The sequence below is a fragment of the Netta rufina genome, assembly GCF_964035555.1.
Source record: "Netta rufina genome assembly, chromosome: 5".
NCBI lineage: Eukaryota > Metazoa > Chordata > Aves > Anseriformes > Anatidae > Netta > Netta rufina.
Window position 1 is genome coordinate 28,931,586 of NC_140128.1, and position 22,215 is coordinate 28,953,800.

General features: G+C 44.2%; 1 protein-coding gene across 1 annotated transcript in view; it reads left to right on the forward strand.

Moving 5' to 3' along the window:
* The window catches only part of SUSD6 (sushi domain containing 6), a 79,434-nt gene that overhangs the window by 28,035 nt on the left and 29,184 nt on the right, over positions 1-22,215 (forward strand). The window contains exons 3-4 of the mRNA XM_084287705.1: positions 5,256-5,442; positions 9,801-9,830. Of these exons, the coding sequence (XP_084143831.1) occupies positions 5,322-5,442; positions 9,801-9,830 (151 nt within the window). The 5' untranslated portion in view covers positions 5,256-5,321. The remainder of the gene's footprint in view (positions 1-5,255; positions 5,443-9,800; positions 9,831-22,215) is intronic.

Consider the following 22,215-nt stretch of genomic DNA (forward strand, 5'->3'; position numbering starts at 1 on the left):
GGTGTAAATTTAAGTTGCTGAGCACACACATTCTAAATTATCTGGTTATTGGGGAGGTGTTGACTTTACGTGGGTTATTTAGTTTTTCTTCTTTTCCTCTTCCACCTTTTCCAATTACCTTGGATAACTGAGAGTTGGCTGGGCTGAAGAGTCAGACAATTAAGATAGTTTCTTAAGGTAAACAGCCTTAAGGTAACTGTGAATGCTTTGTTCTTTCTGTGTGTCTACTTAAACTTAATAGGTAATTGATCTGTTAAGTTATCCCAAGATGTTTAAAATACGATACTGTTTCTAAAAGCTTTCAGTTAAACTGGTTTAGCTATGGGAAGTAGGTACATTAAGGATTTCTTTCTTCTGCTGTCACTTAGACTTTTTTTTCTGTAACTTTTCTCACCAGCCAGCAGAAAGGATGACTTTCTTGTTTTAAAGCTTGGCTGCTTGTTGAAGGCAGGCAAAACAAGGATAAAATAAAAACAGCAATTGAGGGTGAAGGTTAAACCCTCTGAACCACAGTGCTCATGTCAGGTTCCACTTGCAGTGTGGCCGTGAGGCAAGAACAATCCTCGTGCTTAGCTTTTCAAAGGGTACGCTGTGCATACAAGGCACTCATCTCGCTGGTACAATCTGTGCGGTGTGCATTCAGGAGGTACCAAACAGTTTCTGAATGTTATTCCCTAAGGTGGAAGGGGGAAACAAAGTGGTTAAAATAGAGATTTTTTTGATGCACGTGAGGATAACTCCTTTTCTTTTGGCGAATTTGAAGCATGGTATTTAAAAGCAAGCCAGTAGCATTCCAAACATACTTAAACACTTCTCAGACAAACTGCGGAGAATCCAGGTTAAAGACCTGTTTTCCAGCAGCAGTGACACAGGGCATAGCCTTGCCAGGCATCTCCAGCAACTGGGGTGTCTCAGACTGTCCCTGCACCCCGACATCCCATGTCCTTTGTTGGTGCACCAGAACTGCCCGAATGCTTCGTTTTTGTGTCCTGAGCGTGTGTGACCCCCAAGGATCACTTTTCTATGGCAACCTAAGAGCGCTACTGTGACAAAATGAGGAAAAATCAGAGAATTAGTCATTATCCTGGGAAAATGTGTGCGTGCTTATGAAGTGATTTTGTATTGAAGGGTCTGAATTGGCAGCTTCTGAAGGTCTAGAAGAGAAATGGCAGAGGTCTCCAAACAACTTAGCTTCTACCATGTGCAAGTGCGTCATCCTTGCAAAGGGCTGGCTGTGGTTTGAGAGTGGGAAGTCTGGCTGGCGTGATTTTGGTGGAGGTTAATGCCTCCTCCGGGGTGTTCCTGCAGAAGCCAACCCGTGTGGTGTCGGAGCAGCTGGCTCCTGCTGGAGGGGCGCTGCGAGAGGGACTGATGCTGGAGGGTCACTGGGGAGGCTGCGTGCTGCAAAACCTTGCCTTGCCCTACCAGAAAGCTGGGAGAGGCAGGGGTGGCTGTACCCAGAAGCAAGGGGTGCTTTTTCCCTTGTTCAGGGCATTCCCTGGGAGGGCGTGGGCTGTTGGCTTTGTGGCCACGGAGGGCAGTTTATTTTCTTGTCCGGATTTAGGTGTTTTGAAAAACACGTGTTGGAAAGAAAACAACCTTTATGGCTTGAAGTAGTTAACCAAGAAAAATCTCCTCTCCTCTCCTTACTGTATTTAAGGGAATTGCTGACTATACTAAATACTATTTTGGAAAACATCTGTTTGAACTTTAATTCTCCCATAACCCCTTAGCTTAGGCTGTGGCATGTGAAACAGGTCCAAAGCGCTCCAACTCCTTATCCTCGTGCTACTGTAGGCTTGTGCCGTGTTGGTAGGACCCACTTATGAAAGCAGCCTGCTCCTTAGCCCTGTGTATAAACAGGGGAACCGCTTTGATTTACAGGAACCTGTGAATTGTTACGCTATCTCCCTGAGAGTATGTTTCTGCTGATAAATGTGTGTGCTTTGCGATGTATTGGCAATGCTCGAACAGGGAGAAGGCTTTTTTCCTCCTGTTAGCTTTTATTTTCTCTCAGAAGCACGCCAAGCTGGGCCCTGAGATAAGAGTTGTCAGTCTAGCAAACTCGGGTTCTTTGTGGCTTGTTTATTTATTTATTTTTATCAACAGTGGTCAGACCAGATAGCAGGAGCTGCTATGAGTTGGGTGGTTCGGTTTCTCTGGCACGGGGAGGGAGGGATGAGAGAGAGGATAATTTTCTAGCTTGCAGCATGGAGTTGTAGATAGTGATATGCATAAAATTGCAATGCTACCTTTGGGGGGGGGAACTAAAAGGTTGCCACTGTGGTGCTGCAGCTCCTTAGCTAGCTGGTTTGGATGTTGCAAGCCAACTTCTGGAGGTGGAGGCCTGTAAAGTTGTTGTGAAAGCTGTTCCCCCCTGAGCTGCAGGTGCAAGCAATGTGCTGAAACGATCAACTTGCAGAGCGTTGAATGCCTAAATAGCTTCCCAACCACCAGCTCCCCTCTGGGAAGAGAGGATACCTTCTTATCTAGCCAGAATCTCTTTCATCTTCTAATTTTGCCAAGAAAAAAAAAAAGCTGGGAACAAGTTTTGTAACCTGGCTGAAGCCTGAGGGAGGATTCTCCCAGGCAGTACCTGTGCCCATTGTCTTTTAACAATTCCGAGGGGGTTATCAATGCTATCTTCAACAAAATTGTTTTGCTGCCTTTGTCTCTTGCAATTCCCCCATTGAGCTAAATCAGCTTAGTGGTATGTTCCTGTAGGCACAGCAGCATCAGTTTACGGTGCTCCTCCTAGGGCAGCCCAGCATCTGACAGACAGGATTCCTGATAACCCAGGAGCACTCAGGTGACTTGGAACTGAAAGGAGATGGGGAAACCCTGCCTGACGGTAGAAGACAGGAGAAGCAGTCGTGTGCTTTGCAGCAATCTGTTAGCAAATCAAGATTTGGCAATAATTGAGTCCCGCAGAAGAAATTCTTGGTTTAGGCATCTCTCGCTTGGTTGTTGTTCAGAGACCAAAATTAGACTGCTGGCTTCCACGTGCAGTCCTTGGAAGAGGAAAACGCCTCTGTGATGATGCAGCACACCCCAGGTGTCTCCGGGAATTTTGCCCTAATTGTATGTTGTCTTCCCTACTTCTGTCTGTTGAGTTGCTGTCAGTGTCACCCAGCCAGCCCTGTTCCAAGGGCAGGGAGGGCCGCCTTTGAAAGGTACATTCGTAAGACTTGTAAAGTTTGTTATACTAATAAGGCTTCATTAAACTGGAAGGGAGAGGGCAGACCTGTCCTGATATAATCAGGAGGGCCACTCGCTGAGGACGGCACGCTGCACTGAGGGCTGTAGTTCAGCGTTCAGCAGCCACTGGGAAGAAAGCATCCAGCTGTTGGGCTGGAGTACGGGCCAGATGCTGCCGTGATCCAGCTGGATGTGAACTTAAAATCCACGTGGGAGGCTTGACTTGCATGCAGGGGGAAAATGTACAGAGTAGCTGGCTTGGCTTTCTTCAGAGGAGTGTTTTTGATGCCACAGTCTGTGCTGCTGAAGGAAATCTAGCAGGTAAGCGGCAGCATCCTTAATCCTTTCTGCACTGTAGGAGGGCTGAGCTTGGTGAACAAAGCATCAGATCCTCATCAGTGGGACACATTAGAAATCTGTTGGCAGTGTTACAAGTATGGAGTGGGATAACTTCATTTCTCTCCCTCCTCCTCCGAATTAGGCAGGAAACCAAGGGGGCAGACACAGAGTTGATTGTAGCATCAGTTCCAGGCTTGCCATGTGGCATTTTAAATGTCATCTTGAAATGATGTTTCAAGGCGGGGGTGTGCACAAAGAATTCTTCTGTGCTAGAGGCTAATTGACTTGAAAGATCAAAATTTTAAAGACAGCCCTTTTGTGAGTTAGGTATGAGCAAAGTAGTGACATGGAGCTAGGGAAACCCCCCTCTTCACTAGGATGACTTCCAGTTTTAACAACAAATTTATGTATTTCCACCCATAATGCAGTTACTTCCTTTTTTTTTTTTTTTTTTTTTGCCTAATTTGAAATGTCAGTCATGGCTGTTTGAATCATGTGCATCTCTGGTCAGTGCTGGTGTGTCGTGAATTCCTGTAAGTACTATGTAAGGATCTAAAAGTTATACTGCCTTCCCCAGATCTCATATCTGTTTGCACAGAATATCAAAAAGGAAAATACCTGCCTCTACACCTCTCAAATTTATTTGGAATTATCCAACAATTTTGAAACTTGCCCCCCAAAAAATCTTCCTTTGGTGTAAATATCCAGTTAACTAAAGAAGCTGTGGCTGAAAGGGAGGTTTATTCAAAATTGAAAGTATTCTTGTGGTCAAGTGTAAAGAAACAGTAACTTTTGCAAAATTAGGTATTTTTCCCCCTGAGCTTTATGTGTTCATGTAAGGAACAGTATGATAGGAAGCGCTGAAATGCATCTCCGTCTGTATTTTCTTTTAACCCAGTGTTGACCAGTTGGCTTTATACCAGTTTTCTCCCTCTTCATTAAAAGAAGAAATTCTCCCTTTCTTCATTAAAAATAGGGTTCAGCTTGCACTGGGGTTCAGGTTGTGCTTTCTCAATTTCCCGACTATGCTTTGTGTGTTTGCACACTGATGTGTATTCAGTGCGACAGCGTCTGATAGGCTCTGGCTGAATCTGTCAGTCCTCAGGTATGAGCAGTGTCACATCCTGCAATTTTAATTACTGTGCTGTGTACTGTCAGAACACTGTACCTGAGGTTTGCAAGCTGTTTTACATTCCTCCTCGTAAGCGTGTGTTTGCCTGCCTGCTGGCTGGCTGTCAGGTTTGCTGCGCCTCTCCAGGTGGCTGAGGGAGCATTTGATTTATTTATCCTAGCTGTCTAGTACAGTCTGCTGCGTCTTCTGAAAGGTGGGGGGTGTAGGAAGGCTGGCTTTCTTTAAACTATTTTGGAACAAATCCTCCAGATGCTATATCCTCTGGGGTTATCTTGAAAGGAAGACCTAAAACTAATTGTAAGTTAAGGCAGCCTTCATACCTGAAGTATTAGAAGGTGAGTGAAAAGAGCTGGTCTCTTTATAATACGGCTCCTTTTAATATCTCTTATGCACAAGATTGCTTCTTCTGCTCTTATTTTTCCATGTGAACTGTGGATACCTACTTAGTAAGGTTTCTAAATGCTAGAAAATACAAAAGGTTGCTCATGTGTGTTTCTAATTTTCCTTTCCCTCCCCTTGGATGTCGTAGATGTTTGGCTTAACACTTACTGTTTCTTTGTCTTTGTTTTTTTTTTTTTTGTTCTAGATTGAGGTGCTCCTAATCAACCAGATCTTTTGGGAATTTTTTAAAAGAAACTTTGGTGGGTAAAAGATGTGCCATGGAATGGTAGCACCAAAGAGCAACACAGGATCGTCTCTTGCCTTGACCAGCCATGGGTTATTTCTTCTGCTAGTTATCTTTGGTACCTTTATCTTGGAAGCACAGGCCACAGGTAAGTGAAACCTTTGCTTGCCTATACTGCAGGGAGGGGGAGATGTCTAAGTATGCAGATGGCCTTATTTTTATGGGGAAGCTGGAAGTGGTTGTATTTGCATGCACCTTTCAGTACTCACAGGAAAAATTCGACCACTACTTGTTAAACAAAGGGCAGTATCTGAAATGAACTAGTCTTGCATACAAGCAAAATGAGTGCTCGTTCTTTACACTGCTGTTTTGATTCCCCCAGCTTTTTTTCTCTGCATTCTCATCTCTTTACTGCAGCTGGGGGCGCCAGGACTGTCTGAAGAGCGAGCATGGACCACATTTTAGTTGAGTGATATTCTCATGTAGACGCTTTTACTTGTATGCCCTGTAGCTACTGCTCATGTGAAGTAGTTTTGGAAGCACAGACTGTCTTTCAGCTCTTTGTACAGCTGATGAGTCTGTGCAGTGTTTACGTGAGCGGTACCTTCCAACACCTCAGCAACCACAAACTACACTCTCTGCTAGATCATTGCAGCTTGGGTTTTTGCTCCTCCCCATGCCAACTTCTTTATCTGGTGGACAAGTATGATGAATAATGTAAATAGCAGTGCAATGGAATGATACCCTGAAATAGGGTCTTTTCTCTCAGCCGTGATGCAGTTTGTCTGTAGAGAGGTGACTGATCAGCAGTGGCATGGGATGGAGGGAATAAGTTTGTATGTGCGTTTTAGGTGTGTGTTCTTGCACAGAGCTATAAGAGAAGTTATTCTTAAAAAGGCAGATTTGATTTCAGAAGCTATCGCGGTGCAGATCAACAGCTTATCTTTAAAAACAAAATCTCAGTTCTCAGTATTATCTCTAAAAAGTCCCATTTTGTTTGAGATATGGTACCTGAAAATATTCAGTGACCGATATACCTTGGCTCCAGTGAATTTTGGTTTGGTCTCTGTGTGGTAGAGCAGCATAAATGTTCATGGCCAGATGCGCTGAAAGCAGAGGTTATCCTGTATAGAAATGTCTGCTGGTGCTGGAAATTTCCGGAGGAGTTGGTCTCCTTATAATATTTCTAGCTCTTCAGGTTAGAAGGGAGAGGCTGCTGAAATGAGGTATAGCAGATTTCTATCTCTTCCTGGCATGATTTTGGCTTTGTACGTAAAGAGAGGTGTAGGAGAGAAGCACAAGTGCATGTGACTGATTGGCAAGAACAGATAGTAAGAGGGGGAAGGGGACGGGGTCTCTTTCAATCTGGTCTGTCCTTGGGTTTTTGCAGCCTCGCTGCTGTTGCTGATGCCACAGCCTTTTTCAGCTGTAGGCCTGCCAGATCCGCCTCGCCGCCTGGGGCTGGGACGCACCATCCCTGCCTGAAACTCCAATTACACACTGCAGCACCTCGGAGCGAGTCTGTAATCAGTATGCAAATGCCTTGCACTGCACAGGGCTGCTGAGGAGAGGAAGGGCAGCCACGATGCTGGCAAATGGTTTTGCGATCGTTTCTGAGGCATCCCATGTCATATTAACAAAGGCACTAGTTAAGCATATGGTGAGACCCTAGAGTGGTTCTGCATTGTTTCCCTTCCTGTATTGCCTTTCGCTTCAGGACCCGAAACCAGCTGTGGTAAACTGCTCAAGGCAGATCATCGGCTAAATAGGATTATGGTGGCTAGGCATGAAGCGTTTCCTGCAGGGGGATGTGAGAGAAGTGAGCGCGTGCGGAGGGGAAACCCAAGCATACAGCAGAGGGCAAGACACAAAGGGGGAAATAAATCCCGCAGGAGGGGAAGGGCCGGCTGAGCTTCCATCCTTACCCCCACAGGCTTGGAGGCTGTGAGGTGGGGAGGCAGTGACCCAACTGCGGGGTGCTGGGAGGGATGGGGGTGTGCGGCCATGTCAGGCCCGGGGAGCCGCACCTGCAGCGGCCCCTCAGCCGTCAGCAGCGCTAATGAGCGCGGCAGCCCCGGCGCCGGGGGCCAGATGGAGGCACAAAGAGGGCTGGCGAGGCGCTTGGAAAATCATCTTTCCCTCATCTTCCTGCCCCAGCCGCCCCTCTATCCTCATCTTATTAGTTTACGTAGCAAATACACGCAGAGCGAAGCGGTGTTAACATGAAGCAAGAGGTTGTATTAAATCTCCTGGTGGTAATGCTTATCTCGAACGCGGGGCCGATGTGACATGTTCACAATTGCTACAAAAGATGAAGAATGTTCTCATAAAAAGACAGACAAGCATGGAGACAATGGGCTGGCTCGGCTCGAAGTGACAAAGCAGAGCTTGCGATTCATATGCTTAAAACCATATAATGCATATTGTATTGCGATCATTTTGCTCTTTGGAAATGCTATTGCTTGACTTCCAGGAGGCCTAGATACATATTCATGTTCTGGGCAGGAACGTGTTCTCTTTTACACGTGATAAACGCAGAGGGCAGGCTGATTTCCAGTCAGCAAACGTTTGGTCTCTCCTCTGGTAATAAATGGGCTTTATTTATGCATGGATTTCTAACAAAAGTCTTCAGCACTTTGTCTGAAGCAATCTATCCAAATATCCCTGAGTGCCACGAGATGAGTATGATAAGTTGCTTAGTCACTAAGCACACTGCAGAGGTTGGGGAAACTGTTCCCTTTTCATGGGAATATAATCACAAATATAAAAATAACCACTGCACATATTTTGGCACAAAACAAGTGCAGCATTTGGTGATGGGCAAACAATTAAGCTGTGTCAGAAGAGACAGATTTAGGAAGACTTCAGTGCTGTTCAGAAATATTTTTTGAGCTTTATCACTGATGTGTCTTTTTTTTCCCCTCTAGCAAGTTCTCCAAGATTAGTTGAGGGAAATTAGGAAGGAATGAGCACAAGAGACCTGGGAAGCAAGAATCTGAAATGCCAAGGCTTAATTCTTGTTCTCATCTGTTTTCTTTGAGGGTTTGTCTGGAATGTAGCTGAGAGCTGGGTTACCTAATAGGTAGAGACAGGGAATTGTTCAAGTGTTGGAAAGGAGGAGTAACAGCCACTTTCTCTCTTTTTCTGAACCATAATGCTTCTCCATTCTTTCTTTGTTGCTTTAATATTTTTTTTCCTGCCTCCCTTCTGTGTCCCTTAAAGGTTATTCCCAAGCTCTCAAAGGCCTTGTGTGTTTATCTCATTCACAGTGGTCCTCCTGCCTGATCAGGTTATTTCTGGAGGGGTGACAGTGGATCAGAATAAATTGCTCATTAAATTTTTAACTTGCAGTCTCTAAAATATTCTGAAAGCTTCCTATCATGTGTGTTCTAAATGGTGTAATTTCTCTTGGATTCATAACCAGCTCTGTCAAAACGTAGGCTGGGCTTTTCATTACTGATAATAACACCACCTGTCTTGAGAAATGCAAGTAAAGGTGTCAGTAAAAGTATTATACATTCCGAAATAAGCAAATATCAATACCCATAGAGAGCTTAGCTATTAACCTTTAAAAATTAATAATGCGGACTTGGTGAATTGAAGTGCACTTAGATTTAAACACAGCCTGATTTTTGTTGACTGATCACGTGTGAAATACCATAAAGCTAGCTCTTTAATTTTTAGAGTTGCCATTAAAGAGAGAAATCGATCTTGAATAAACTGAAGCGACTTCATTCCTGCGTGTTGTCTCTGACGCAAATGCAGCCAATCTGCTGCATGCTGTGCTAAGGTCTTTTCAGTGCCAAGGTTATTCTGCACAGAAGCTCTTGGATACCGCTGGTGTTTGTTTGCATTGCATGGAACAGCTTGTTAGAGTGCACTCCAGCCACTGAGCAGATCCAGACTTGTCCCTATTCTTTGGGAATCTGTATGAAGCAGAGGTTTCCTTTGTCTCTAATTACGCGGTTGAAAGGAAGGCGTTTATACCGCTAGGGACGAATTCAGTGTTCATGAAAACAAGGACAGTTTAGCATTGGATAGCCACACAGAAATGTGAGGAGGTGTCATGCACGAACAGAGGACTTCAATTCCAACCTTAATGCTTTATATAAGTGCGGGTTTGGAGAAATTACTGGGTCAGCACAAAGAAGTATGTAGTTCCCCACAGAGAGAAAAGGGCAGGGTGGAGTTTTGGGTGTGATTCCTTTTTTTATTCCCTTTGGAGAGCTTATTAAGAGTAGAGGGGAACAGAAGAGCATGGTGAGGAGCTGCAGAATGATGTCTGGGCTGTGAAGGTGGCTAGGAGGAAGATGCGGATGGGCTCAAAACTAATCTAGTCAAGTAACACACTGTTCCTGCACTGATCTAGGCAGTGCTATTTAAGCAGCTCACGTAAAGGGTGTAGTAGGAATCTCAGGTAGGCATACAACTTGTTCTAATGGTTGAAGGATGAATTAAAGCAAGCATAATAATAATCCTTAATTTGCCTTTTGTTTGTCCTTTTAGGTTGGCTCAGCAAGTCCAAAGGACCTACATGTGAGTAGACTCATTCACTGCTGTACTGTGAGAACCAAGTGTGGTGTTTAACCTCTTATGTTAACCAGTAATAAGCTAGGATTCACAATTTTACTTGTGTTGTGTTGGATGCTGAGATGCTCATTTCTATTTTCCTCCCTTGTATTTGGGAGGGATGGTTGCCCTCAGAGGAACTTCTTATGTTCCACTGTGCCTGAAGGCATCTCTGTGCATCCGCATAGCATTTAACTTCACATGACTCAAGGAAAACCAAATAGAATAAATATTTCATTAAAACACGAAAAGAAGGATATGAAGCCCGTGAAAGTTTTGAGAGGTTGCCAGAGAGGATTGGGAAGGCAGGGAGGGCAAAACTGAGGCCAAAAAAAAACCACGAAAACTTTTGTTTTCTTTAATCAAGAAAGGCGAAAATCTCATCACGGAGCACGACTGGATATATTGCATTGGATACTCAGCTTTTCATTTCCTGTGCTCAGAAAAAGTAAAGCCTTTCCTGTATGCATGTTACAGAGGAATGTGATTTTGGGAGGAAGTGGGAAGCTTATTTGGCTGTCTGTATCTGTTCTAAATATATAAAAATTTGTGTAAATCTTTGTTGAACTCTGAAATGTGATCTGCTTAGTCTGAATCTTCCCCTTCTCCACAAAAAGAGAAGACAAGAACAGGGTCCGATGGGAATGGATTCACAAAGAACTATTTAAAGGTGTGGGAGGGTGATCTTACCACCTACCAAATTCTGGTTGTCACAAAGTGGGAGGGGGAGAAAAAGAGCAGATGGAGTCTTCTGAATCCTGAATTTTTAATCTGTCTAAATTTGACTCCTGGCAAGACTGGTGTAACACACGTCTAGTATGAAGGTGCCTTCAGTTCTTGGCCATGGTTTCTAGCAGAAAATAAGCTACTTTAGGAAATAGCTCAAGCATTGGCTGGTCCAGCTAACGCGTCTTGGCTTCGCTTTTGGGCTGGAACAAGAAAGATGGAAACTGGCAGGAGTTTCACTGTAGGGGAGAGCAGGGAGAGGAGTTGTATGGCATGGTTCCTTCTTCAAGAGAAAGTTATTTGTGAGTTTAGTCCAGGTTCTGACTCATCTCTGTATCGGTGTCCCCTAATGTCTGCTGTGTGCTATGCTGAAGATACAGACTTGTCTGTCTTCAGACAAGCCACTTCCTCTTATCGGAGTCCTTCCTCTTTCTCTGCTTGACTCCATCATTTGGGAAGAATTTATTTTTTTTCCTAGTCTCATAGGAAAGATGTTCTTTTGTTACCCTTCTATTCAGTTCTTTGCCTTATGCTTCCCCTGAAATGCTTCTCTTGCCACACACCAAGCAGGTCCTTACAACAGGACAGAAGACAGTTTCCTTGCCATTACCTTGTGCCATTTGCAATTCCTTTGCTGCTTGTGTCCCTTTTGACTCCTAAACTGGTTACCTTGGTAGTTAAAGCATGACTTTTTTCAGTTACGTTGAATGCTTTTCCTTCTTTGTTGGACCTATTCCCCTTCATCTGTGCAAGTGACGGGATTATGTCTTATGAGTTTGTACCTGTTTATCTGTGTGTGTTGATCTGCATCTAAAAAAGCATTTTCCTTTTAATGAACAAAACCTCTGGGGAGCGTTTCTCTTCCTCTGCAAGCAGGAATTCCCCTGAGGTAATTGAGTCTCTGCTTTTGCAAAGTGTTGTATTGGAGCTGGAGGACTGGTGAATTGTTTGTTTCCAGATGTGAAGTCTTTTAAGGGATTTGAAATATTCCCGTAGGTATGCGACTGCTTAGATGGGTTGCCAGGTGGATTGGGCTAGAGGGGGTTGTTACTGAAACTGTTAAAGAATAAACTGAGCTTTCTGGCCCAGCCTAGTGCAGTGATCCTCTTATAATGGAAGGAGGACTGGAGCTTTGGGAGTTCCTATGCCGAGGAGACTCTCAAGAGGCAGTGGGGATGCTCACTTAGTGCTTGTATACCTTGGCCTGCCTCGTGCTGGATGGAGATGGTCGTGTGTTCCTTCTAGAGAGGGACAGTGCCAGGAATGCAAGGGTGAGTGCCTTTATCTGCTTGGTGTGTGGCAAGAGAAGCATTTCAGGGGAAGCATAAGGCAAAGAATTGAATAGAAGGGTAACAAAAGAACATCTTTAAATGCTGTGGGCTCAGAGGTCTATGTCTAGCCCATCATTGTAATTCAGAGGGGAAAATCTGTCCTTTTGGTGAACAGAGAGACACATTGCTGCAGCTTCTTGAGATGTATTTTTTTTTCCCTTTGTGAGTTAAAGGAGAATCGTGTCTGATTTGAGAGATGTGGACTTCCTGTAGATTGGAGTGTGCAGCTCTGTTGGAGGATGTATTGAGTTCTCTGCCCAAGGTCAGGGAAGGAACGTGATAGGCCTCACATACATGGAGAGGTATAATGAGGAAGTCAGAAGCTGCTTTTGCAGCTTAGAGGAACATTTTCTGTGTTCTGAGAAAAGGACCAGCATGATGTATGAGTTTCATGCAGGACACACCCTTATGCATCCATAAATCTGTGCATCAGAAAGAATAAAATAGTTTTGTGATCTTACCAGTGTTGCTGTTCAGGCAACTTTGCAGTCTGGGAAATGTCAGCTGCTGAGAAGTGTTTCTGCTTTAGGTAGCTCTATTTCCTTCAAAATATTCTAGTCCTCTCTGGAGCCTCTCTGAGCCTAGAAATGGACTACAAACAGATTGAGATTTGTAGGAAGATGGCAGAGTAGACTGAAGGTGAGTGAAGCAGAAGATCCTCAGAAGGAGAGGAGGGGGACAGGGAGTTCAGGAAAGCAGGAAGGTGAAGGCTTCCACAGGTGGAGTTGTGAAAAGATCCTGGTGGTTTAAAAAGCCAATTAGTGGCTTGGTGATTAAGTAGTGTAAGTCCTGAAAAAAGGTGGTGTTTTAATTTTAGTTATGCAAGCTGATTAGAGTGGTTGAGAATAGTACAGCCTTGAGAGGGAGAACTGTAGTAGAAATATATACTTTTTTTTTAATGGTTAGGTAAGTGTCTTAATGCAGGAGTATACAGGGATATGCCTTTAATGCATTAGGCTTTTGAGGCTTTTTTGTATGCAGCAGCACTGACTGACTAATGAGACTGTGGCAGAGTTTAAGAACTCAGGGTTACGAAGCATGTGTGCCCTCCAGGGACCAAAGCTCTGAGGCTGGAGCCTCCTCCAGGCAGGAGCAGAGCAGGATGATGATGGGGGTTACTGGAGCCCTGGCTGTCTGCCCACGAGGGCTCTGACCTCTGCGTAAAACAAAAGACAAAGAGGAATTTCAGGTGGAAGTTGCTGCTGTGTTCAGAGAAATGTCTATGACTTTCTGAGGAAGTTCTGCTTTTCTTAGTTTGTCTGCAGTTTTATAGCTAAAAGCAGCTTTGCTCCTCTCCCCCATCCTGCAGTTGTCTGCTACACCCGCTGTAGAGGAATCCTTACTGTAAACAAGTTAAACCTATTAAAGCTGCTGGACCCTGGATCCCTGTCAACACCAAGTACTGCTCCCTGCTGATGGCAGTGCTCTCCGGGAAGGGTCTGTGTCACTGTGTGCGTGGAATGAAGTGAGTGTCAGAGCGGGGTGTGGGGCTTCTGGTGCTTGCTGTGTGTCTGTTCTGGACCACCAGCATCATCAGGGAGCCTGGCCAGGGGACTTACCTGATGCTGCAGAGGTCCTTTGGAAAGTAACTCTGTGTCGTACCAAAATCAGAGCTGTTGATTTATCCTTGCTGGGAGGAAAGTATGCCTTTCATCTTGTTTCCTCTGGCTGCTTTCACTCCTACCCTCATAGTGGCCAAACTTGAAACTCAGACTCCTGGGGATGTGCCTGCTATGTAACCTGTCTCCAGTAGTTCACCTTTTCTCCCCAACTTACTTGTTTATTAAAAAGGACTGGTACTGTCAGAGTTGTGCTGAGCCGTGTGTTGTGCTGCAGAGTGTCTTTGCTTCTCTTCAGTACAAGCAAAGGACCATATCCTTGAGGTTTTGTGTTACTATAATGATGGCCCTTCCAATATGTCACTGGTTTTAGTTTCCCTACCAAAAGTAACCTTGGGGGATACTCCTCTAGGACAACCTTCTGGTTTTGTTGTAAACACTTTCTTGGATGTAATTGGCTTACAAGATACAAAAGATAGAGGTTTTATCATTTGGGTGCTTAGATTCAGCTGCTATTTTCTCTAAAGGGAGGAAATTATTAATTTTTAATACAAAAGCTGAAAAATCTTAACATAGTCACAGGCTGACATGAGCTTGCCTTTGAGTGCAATTCTTGGTGAAACCCATGAAGATACGGTGTTTGTTTTTACTATTGTATTTTTAGTCCTCAATTTTGCCTTCCCAACAAGCTAGTTTTGCTGTAAATGTTATTGACAGCCCAAAGTAGAAATTAATATTGCTGTGATGTAGATGTCCTTGAGCTAGCATAATTTTAACCTTCAGACCTTCCCACTTTCAGTCTCTTTATTTGCATTTATTTCTCAAACTTGAATGTCATCTTTAGGTTGACAGTTTCAGCTCTGATAGTGCTGTGCTGGAAGAGGTTAGTCCCTGTGAGAAGGTTTGTCTCCTCTAAGCACCCCGGAGAACTGATGGTCTTGGCATTTGTCTCTAACTCAGGAGACTCCTCAGGGCTGCAGCACCTCTTCAGAGCACTGATTATTTTATACATGTATATTTTTTCCTGTCAGCGTTGCCTCGGTCTGGCTTGGTTCCACTTTAACTACCTCTTTCCAGTGCTGGTCATGTGCTGATGCCGTGAAGACTGGTGTGCTGGAGCGGGCAGCAGTGTGACTGCGTGGAGGGAAGGGGAGGTTGCAGCCTGCCTCCCACTGCACTGAGCATCCCTGATTCTTGCCATCAGCAGAACCGGGAGAGCCTGGCAGAGGCTGCTAATTAGGGGTGTTGTGGGGAGGTTCATTCTCCGGCTACGATCAAGATGAGCAAAGGCTTAACTATTTTACTGCATACCTCTGGCCACCTGCCACTTGTCTGAGGCAGGTCAGGAGTATTTCATGGTTGGCTGCATCAGGCACTGCGGAGCAATTTGAGAGGATGAAAATCGATGTCTGTTCTCCATCCTCTGACAGCAGGGAAGCATCTATCACTAAGTCTGTTTCCATCCGCTGAACTCTTAACTTAATTAGCAGCTTTAAATGGAGGAAATCTCTCTCCTGTCATCGGTTGGTTAGTTAGCACCAAGGGAGGGTGCCTGCAGAATTAAAGCTTTTGTGTTTTTTTTTTTTTCTTTTTTAAATGATTTGGGTTTGGTGGCAGCATTTCAAAGCTGCTTGACAGTGTGCACCCTGCACAAATTAAACCGAACACGTTTCCCAGAGGGGTCTGTCACCTTTCTCTTCCTGTGGCAGTAGAGAAGAGATAGTAAGTTGTAGGGAACTTTTTTTCTTTCACAAATCCTGTAGCATTTAAAAACAACCATTACATGAAGCTAGTATCCTGTAGTGATCCCCTGACTGGTATCAGAGTCGATAAATTGAAAACGAGACTAAAAAGCCCTGCAGTAACCACCTGTCAGTCGCTACATATGATGTGACAGCAGGATCAAACTTGTGGAGCCCAGTCTGGCCTCTGATCTCCTCAGAGCAACTAATTCCAGTTACTTTTCCAGAAAAGTTGACAGCTCTCTATCCCTTTGGAGAAGCTTTCTCCATGGGTGGGCTTCTTCCCTGAGGCTGAGCTGGTTCCTGAGGTGCAAGGATAGGTGTATTTATGATGATAATGTTTCTTCAAGCCGTGCTTCTCTCTACAGGTACCTGTTGTACCGAGTCTAATGACCAGCTGTAATGATTCTTACTTTTGTGAAATCATTCAGTAAGGGAGCATTTGGGAACCTCTTGCCTTGCCTATTTTTGAGCCTTCCCGAGGCTGATCTCTAGACTCGTACATGCTTTGGGAACACAATGCCCCGGTGCACCGCTGCTGTGCCCCGGACCCGCGCCCCACACGCATGAATTCATCGCGTTGATCTTTCCACCCCTGCTTGTCGGGAGGGTCGGACAGCAGCTGCAGCTCCTGTCAAGCATGATTCCAGGCAGGGAGCTCTAAGGGGGAGAGTTACAAAGGGCCCAGTTTAAATCATCTGTGTAAGGGCACAGCAGAGGCTCTGTCACCCAGGCCTCGCCACTTGTCTTCTGGTGCTATGGTTGTAATGACATTAGCATTTCAAAAAGGGGATTACCACAGCCCCCAGGTTTGAGGGGAGGGTGTTCTGGCTGTTAATTGAAAAGCTGCTTTGTGGCCATCTCTGCTTTTTTATCCGCCGTGTCTGAATCCTGAAGGGTTGGTGAAGGTGGCTAGATGGTGTTAAAAGTGGATTGTTGCTGTTGTGAAGAAGCTGGTTATCTATTGGCCTAAATGTGAACTGCTAGGTGTGAAGCTGCTGTCACTGATCCCTTCTTTCTTGCTAATTCAAAGTGACTGAGAATTTCCTAATGGAAAAGTTAAATTAAAGGGACTTTTGGGATCACAGTGGTATGATAGAGAACTATCCTTAAATTATACTTGCAAGAATAATTTAATGTAATTAAATCAGCTTGTCTGATGTATTTCAACCAGTGGACACAGGCAGCATGTGCATCCTGTTCATTGTTTGCCTTCCAGGCCTCTTCTGGTACCAAAAACACTTTCTGTGCTCAGACACAAGGTTTCAAGGCAGTTCCTTACACAAAATCATTGTACTTCTTAAAAGGTCTTGTTTAAAAACAAAATTCCTATATTGAAACTCACTTCTGACCCTTGCAGCTCTCCATTGCATTATCCTCACTCTGGTTCAATATTCAGTGATCTTAGCTTTTTGTTAAGTTTACTCTCCACTTTCTGATGTTGTTTGTATTAGAGACTTGCATTAAGGCTCTGGGTACATTGAACGCCAGTGGAGAATCACCATGCTCACAATCTCCTCTCCAGTTCCATTGGATGTAGAAGTGAGGAGGCCAGGCCTAGCAGGTTGGTCATCTATTCCCTGGGGCAAGAGAACAAAGGGAGTTGTTTTGCTTGCATACCAACAAGAAAGGCAGGAGTCCTTCATGCAACCTCTTGACCGTCTGTGGGCCCTAAAATTAGTAGCTGACCCTCAGTGTCCAAGGTGGGAGCCCCTTGGCTTGACAGTGTGAGGGTGGTTGGAAAGGACATAGCAGAAAACGCTGGTGGTTGCCCAGAGCTTTGTCCTCTGCAGCATAATGGGCTGTTGGTTAGCAAGACATTGGTGTGTCTTGAAAAGACATGCTTTATTATATACATAGGTTGAAGTGTCCACAGGCCTCATCTTTGCGTGTGCCCATGAGGACTTCTCTCACCGAGGGTGTTTGCCTGGGACATGGTTCAGCAAGTGGTTTTGCCAGGCAGTGCTGGCTTGAGTCATGGCTGCCCGTTGTCTCTGGGGGCAGCAGTGTGGCGTGTGCCGTGCCTCGTGTGGTGGGTGAATCATGGCTGATGCACGGGGACAAGCAGCCAGAGACCCACTGGAATTGCTGCTCAGCTCTTCCTGAACGAGACAGCAGGCCTGGGACCTAGATAAGCTGTCCCTCAGGGCATCAAGGAGGAACAAAAGTGCAGTTTCCTTTGTAAACATAGCGTGGTACTCAGTGTGCTGAGGAAGGGAGGTATGTAACTTCCCTGTATGTAAACAGGAACTGTGCAAGGCCTTCCAGGAGCACGGTGGCTGCTGACAAGGTGTGTGTGCACGTTCTTGGGCATATTTTTAACACTACCAATCTCCAGGCCTCTTCTAATCTGTTTATTTCTGTAGAGCACAAATCTATCTATAAAGCTAAGCGAGGCTGGAGTGCGCTGAAGATGGAGCTTTCGTGTGGCCTGTGGCTCAGGTGAGCTGGACAGAAAGTGCAGGGTGGCAGAGCTGCAAGTCCCTGTGGTCACACCATCTTGTCCTCTTCTTTGTTCTGTGTCTGTAAGTGTGCCAGCACACACAGCTGTGCAAGTCTGGCTCTGTCTCATTGGGAAGTCAGTCACTGAATCACTGTGCAACTGGGTCTGGAGTGGGCTTTAGAACGTGCACTTAGACTTTGCTACCATACATCTTTACAGGGCTGTTTTGGGGATGTGTGAGTTTCTGCCTCACCTTTTCTAAACACCTTTCATGGCAGTGATGATAGAAACAAAGAAACACTCAGAGTTGCGGTGGAAGTAGGCTGGAGAAAAAGCAAAACTGCAAATCTGAATGTGTAGAAAGTAAAGAATGCAGAAACTGCAAACAGTCTGGATTCTGAGGGGCTTTTAGGTTTGGGGGGGAGGTTTTTAGGTTTATGGTAGGGAACCGTCTGTCTTTCCAATTTCAGAGCAATTATTGTTTTAAAGGCTTGCAAGAGGAAGATAAGGGCAGCAAAAATAGAATGAATAAGTGCTGGCTATAATATTTAGAGGGATAAGAGCATTTGTAATTATGGAGTAAGAGGAGGGGAAAAAAGCATGAAGGAGAAAGTAGTTTTATTTCCCTTGCTCCTGTTTGGATTAATGAATTTAATTACTTGGAAATGGCTGGTAGCAAATTTGTGGGTTTTTTCAAATGTACTTTTAACAAGACTGCGAATTTTAAAAGAAGAGGCAATTCAGTAAAAATAATTAAAGATGTTAGAACTTAACTGCTATATCCCCCATTACTACACTACATTTGTGTCTGTAGATGTTGAGAGAACTGAATTAATACGCCTCTGATGTACCAGGAGGGGAGAAACCAGGAATCAAGAAGATGCGATTCTAAATGCAGGAAAGTAACTGAGATACTGACTTTCAAATAAATCCTTATAACAAAGTTGTTCTTTCCTGTTCCCGTCAGCATAAAATAGAAATATGAGGAGGAAATGGCAGAACAGACTAATGTGATTCATTGTCACCAGCAGCAGGAGTTCATGAGGTGGGGGAAAGGGGATGGGGCAGAATGCCAGAACAGAGATCTTCGCACAATAAAACTGTCAGAAATTCCTTCTTCTTGATGGCTTGGTTAAATTTCCACTAAATTGTGTGCTTGTTTATCAACTTAAACTTTTAGTTTCTGTAAGTTGGTATGGCAGCTAAGTAAGTAACAAAGCAAAGAAAAATAGCATTACATCTTCAAGTTAGGGAAGATAACTGCTGAAATGGGTACGATGTCAGATAAGTTTACCATTATACGAATCTTTCCAAGAAGCTTGTGTCTCACTGGTCATCAGCTGGGGGAGAGGAGGTCTCAAGTCACACAAGCACTGCTGAAAATTTTGCCCAGTGTCTTTAATCTGAAAGAGGGAGTTAGTATCCTGCTGCTTAGATATGCAAGCAAAGCAGTACTGAAGGAGAGCTCTATGATTCCAATAAAATTCAGTAACATGATGCAACCTCAGAGATAAATCAGATATGATTCAGTTTGGTAAAAGCATGAGATTGTTTTTTCTCTGAAATGCTGCTTACCAACAGTTCTCACTGCAAAGGACATCCCTGGAAGAGTTGGAAGAAACGTAATGGTTTAACAGAGGGTTAGAAATGTCAATTTGCCAACTGTGATAAAGCTGTAGAAAAGGTCATAGCTGAATTAACCTAAATGTGGAAATACTGTATGATAAGAAATAGCAATGGCAGAGCAAAAAGTTTCTCAGAATACCTTCTAGACATAGGGTACTTCCCTGTTCTATTGGAAATAGGTGCTCTTGAGGGTTTTTGGGTAATTCCTCTTTGTCATGAAGATAGCTTGCTCTTATGTCTGAAAGACATCCTCTCTGTGGGTTGCTATAGTCCTGGAGGTCTCCTTGACTGCAACAATTCTGTTTGTGCAGGTATTTGGCACTTCAGTTTTACTTCTGGGCAGGAACTCAGTTCAGCCTACTACCTTGTGATTGCTCAAGAGGATTTCCAGGTTACGTTCCCATTGTCATAAACCTCGTTAATGAAATTTGTTTAATCCTTTTTACTGTAGAGTGCCAGGTCCCTTAATATGTCCTAATTTTGTACCTGCAGTCACATGGCTTCCTCTCAGAATGGTGCATTATAGAAGACTACTTTTCTGGGAGCTTTTTGCAGCGTAGACTAGAAATCTGTTGCCAGTAACTGCTAGACTGGGAATAGAAGTTTTCAAGCTGTGGTCTTCAGGACATGTAAAAATAGTCCATGTAGTTCTGCCTACCACATGATGATAGCTTCTTACTTTCAAACGGCTTTAATTGTGTTAAAGTAGAGCTTTAAGTGTATTTTTGTTTTCCAGTGGAAGCAATTTCTATAACTGGCAGACTTATGTGCCCCTGAGTAAGAAGGTATATGATCCTGACTGCCCTCCCAATGTTGGAGTAATGCTGTTGTTCTAGCAGCCTTACTGGTGAGTTTCATTTCTCATGAGGAGTTTAAAAGGAGCAGGAAAGTATAACTTCAAAAACCACAGCTATGAAGAGAAACCATAGGTACAGATGGGTAGCTCCCTCTTCCTTGTGGAGTTGCTGCAGAATGGATGGAGTTAAGCCTGGCAGTGTCACTTTTGCAGCGAAGTGTAGGGGCTGTACTTCTCTGAAGCAGAGGAACAGTTACTGTAATTTGGCTTCTGTTTACACTGTAAGCTAAAGAGTAAATATCGACTGTCTGTCTCTTCCATGCTGAGAATAAGAGTGACAGTGACAGCTTTGATGTATGATAACTAGGTTGCAGTGATTTGTATTTATGGCTTTAATTTCTGGTGCGGTGGGAACAGGGGCACAAAAGTAGATCACAGTGCTTCATGTGAGAGAGACACCTCCACCCACCTCGTTAATGAAAAGAATTTCCCTTTTCCATACTGACTGGGAATAAAAATGGGGAGAAAACAAAAGGCCAGTGTCATAATCCAGGTGACCTTTCCTAGTGCTTGGGAGGCCTACGTACTCTGCATCCTTAGGGAAGATAACAAGAAAAAGAGTGTGAGGAAGAGCAGTGGGTTTGTTTTTTGAGGAACAGATGGGTTTGTTTGTCTGCCAATTCTGGAAAAAGCTTAAATAAGGATTGTCTTTCTGAGACAGAAAAGAGTAAGCAGTGTTTTAAGCTAGGAGATGTGTTGGGGGGGAAAGAGAAGAAAAAGGAGAGAGCTCATTTGATTAAACATTCTGCTTTCTTTATCAGTTACATAGAAGAGCAGAAATTGCTCACCGCTTTCCCCATAACCTCTCGTGGCCTAGGTGATGGGACAATGAAAAAATAATTGATAAGGTGCTGTTGAGCTCCACAGATAAGATACGATTTAAAATCTGTGTTTATCTGAGACCAGGCATGAGTTTTCCATCGTGTAGTAGTAGCTGAGATTGAGTTGCCTCTGGAGGATGTTGTACATATGGTAATTCTCCAATTTTCCAGACATTAAATTCTGTTTCTACTTCTTGGAAAATCACCGGCACTTCTGTTGGAAGTTGACACATTATAATGGCGTTTTTAGCCACAAAATGGTCTTTTACACAATTGTAGCATCAGTTTAAGAGCTGAGAACCTATTTCAAGGTTTGTCATTGGATTACCCTTTGGGAGAATGAAAGTCCATTTATTTCTTGGTGGCACTGGGCCTTGAACGTGTATTTTAGTGACAGTAACGTCGAAATCCCTAGGTACTTAGTGTAAAGATCTAATCCAGAGGTTTTGGAAAAGTGCCTCTTATATTTATCTCTAACATAAAATCCTCTTATGGGGTTTTAAAAGGCTCTTGCATGTTTGCAGAGCGGGAGTGTGATGTTAGCTTGAGGATGTATGGTCAGACTCCCGTTCAGTGCTCGAACCAGTGAGAAGTGACTTGGGAGGAGTGGACACAGAGTTTAGATTAGGCTGTTCAGTATTCCCTTAATATCCTGGGGAAAGATACAAATGATTGAGGAAATCCAGTTGGGAAGTAGATGCCTTTAATGTTTCTCTCTTCTTTCCCATACTTGAGGGCTTTTACTTTCTGTTGAGGCTGAGCTGACTGCTAGGGGTATTGTCCTCTGCCCTCAGCGTTACCTGCTGGGATGCAGATTTTCTTATGAGTAGTATGCTAGATTCCAAGTGTAGCTAAAATAACGTTCTTTAAAAATCAAATAGGAAAGGCAGAGGTGGACAAGGGGCAGAATAAAGGAAGGAGCTGCAGGCTGTCTAATGTGATCAGCATGTGAAATTGAATGCAACAAGAGCCTTTGGACAGTCCCTGGCTATAATTGTGTTGGCAACAGGAAGAAAGTTCAAACAATTTGTGTGCTTGGTAGGGTGTATCTGGTGAGAGAGAACTCCCGTGTGCTAAGCAAACTGTACTGGAGTGGGAAAGAAAGGAAAATTAACATAAGTCGGAAAGAAAGAGCTGTGGAATTGCTGTACTGCCTCTTGTCCTGGTAGCCCTGTGCTACCTGCTGCAGACACGGCTCTGCTTCCTCACTAGTAGAAGACAGTAGGTTTTCTGTCATTTACCACCTAG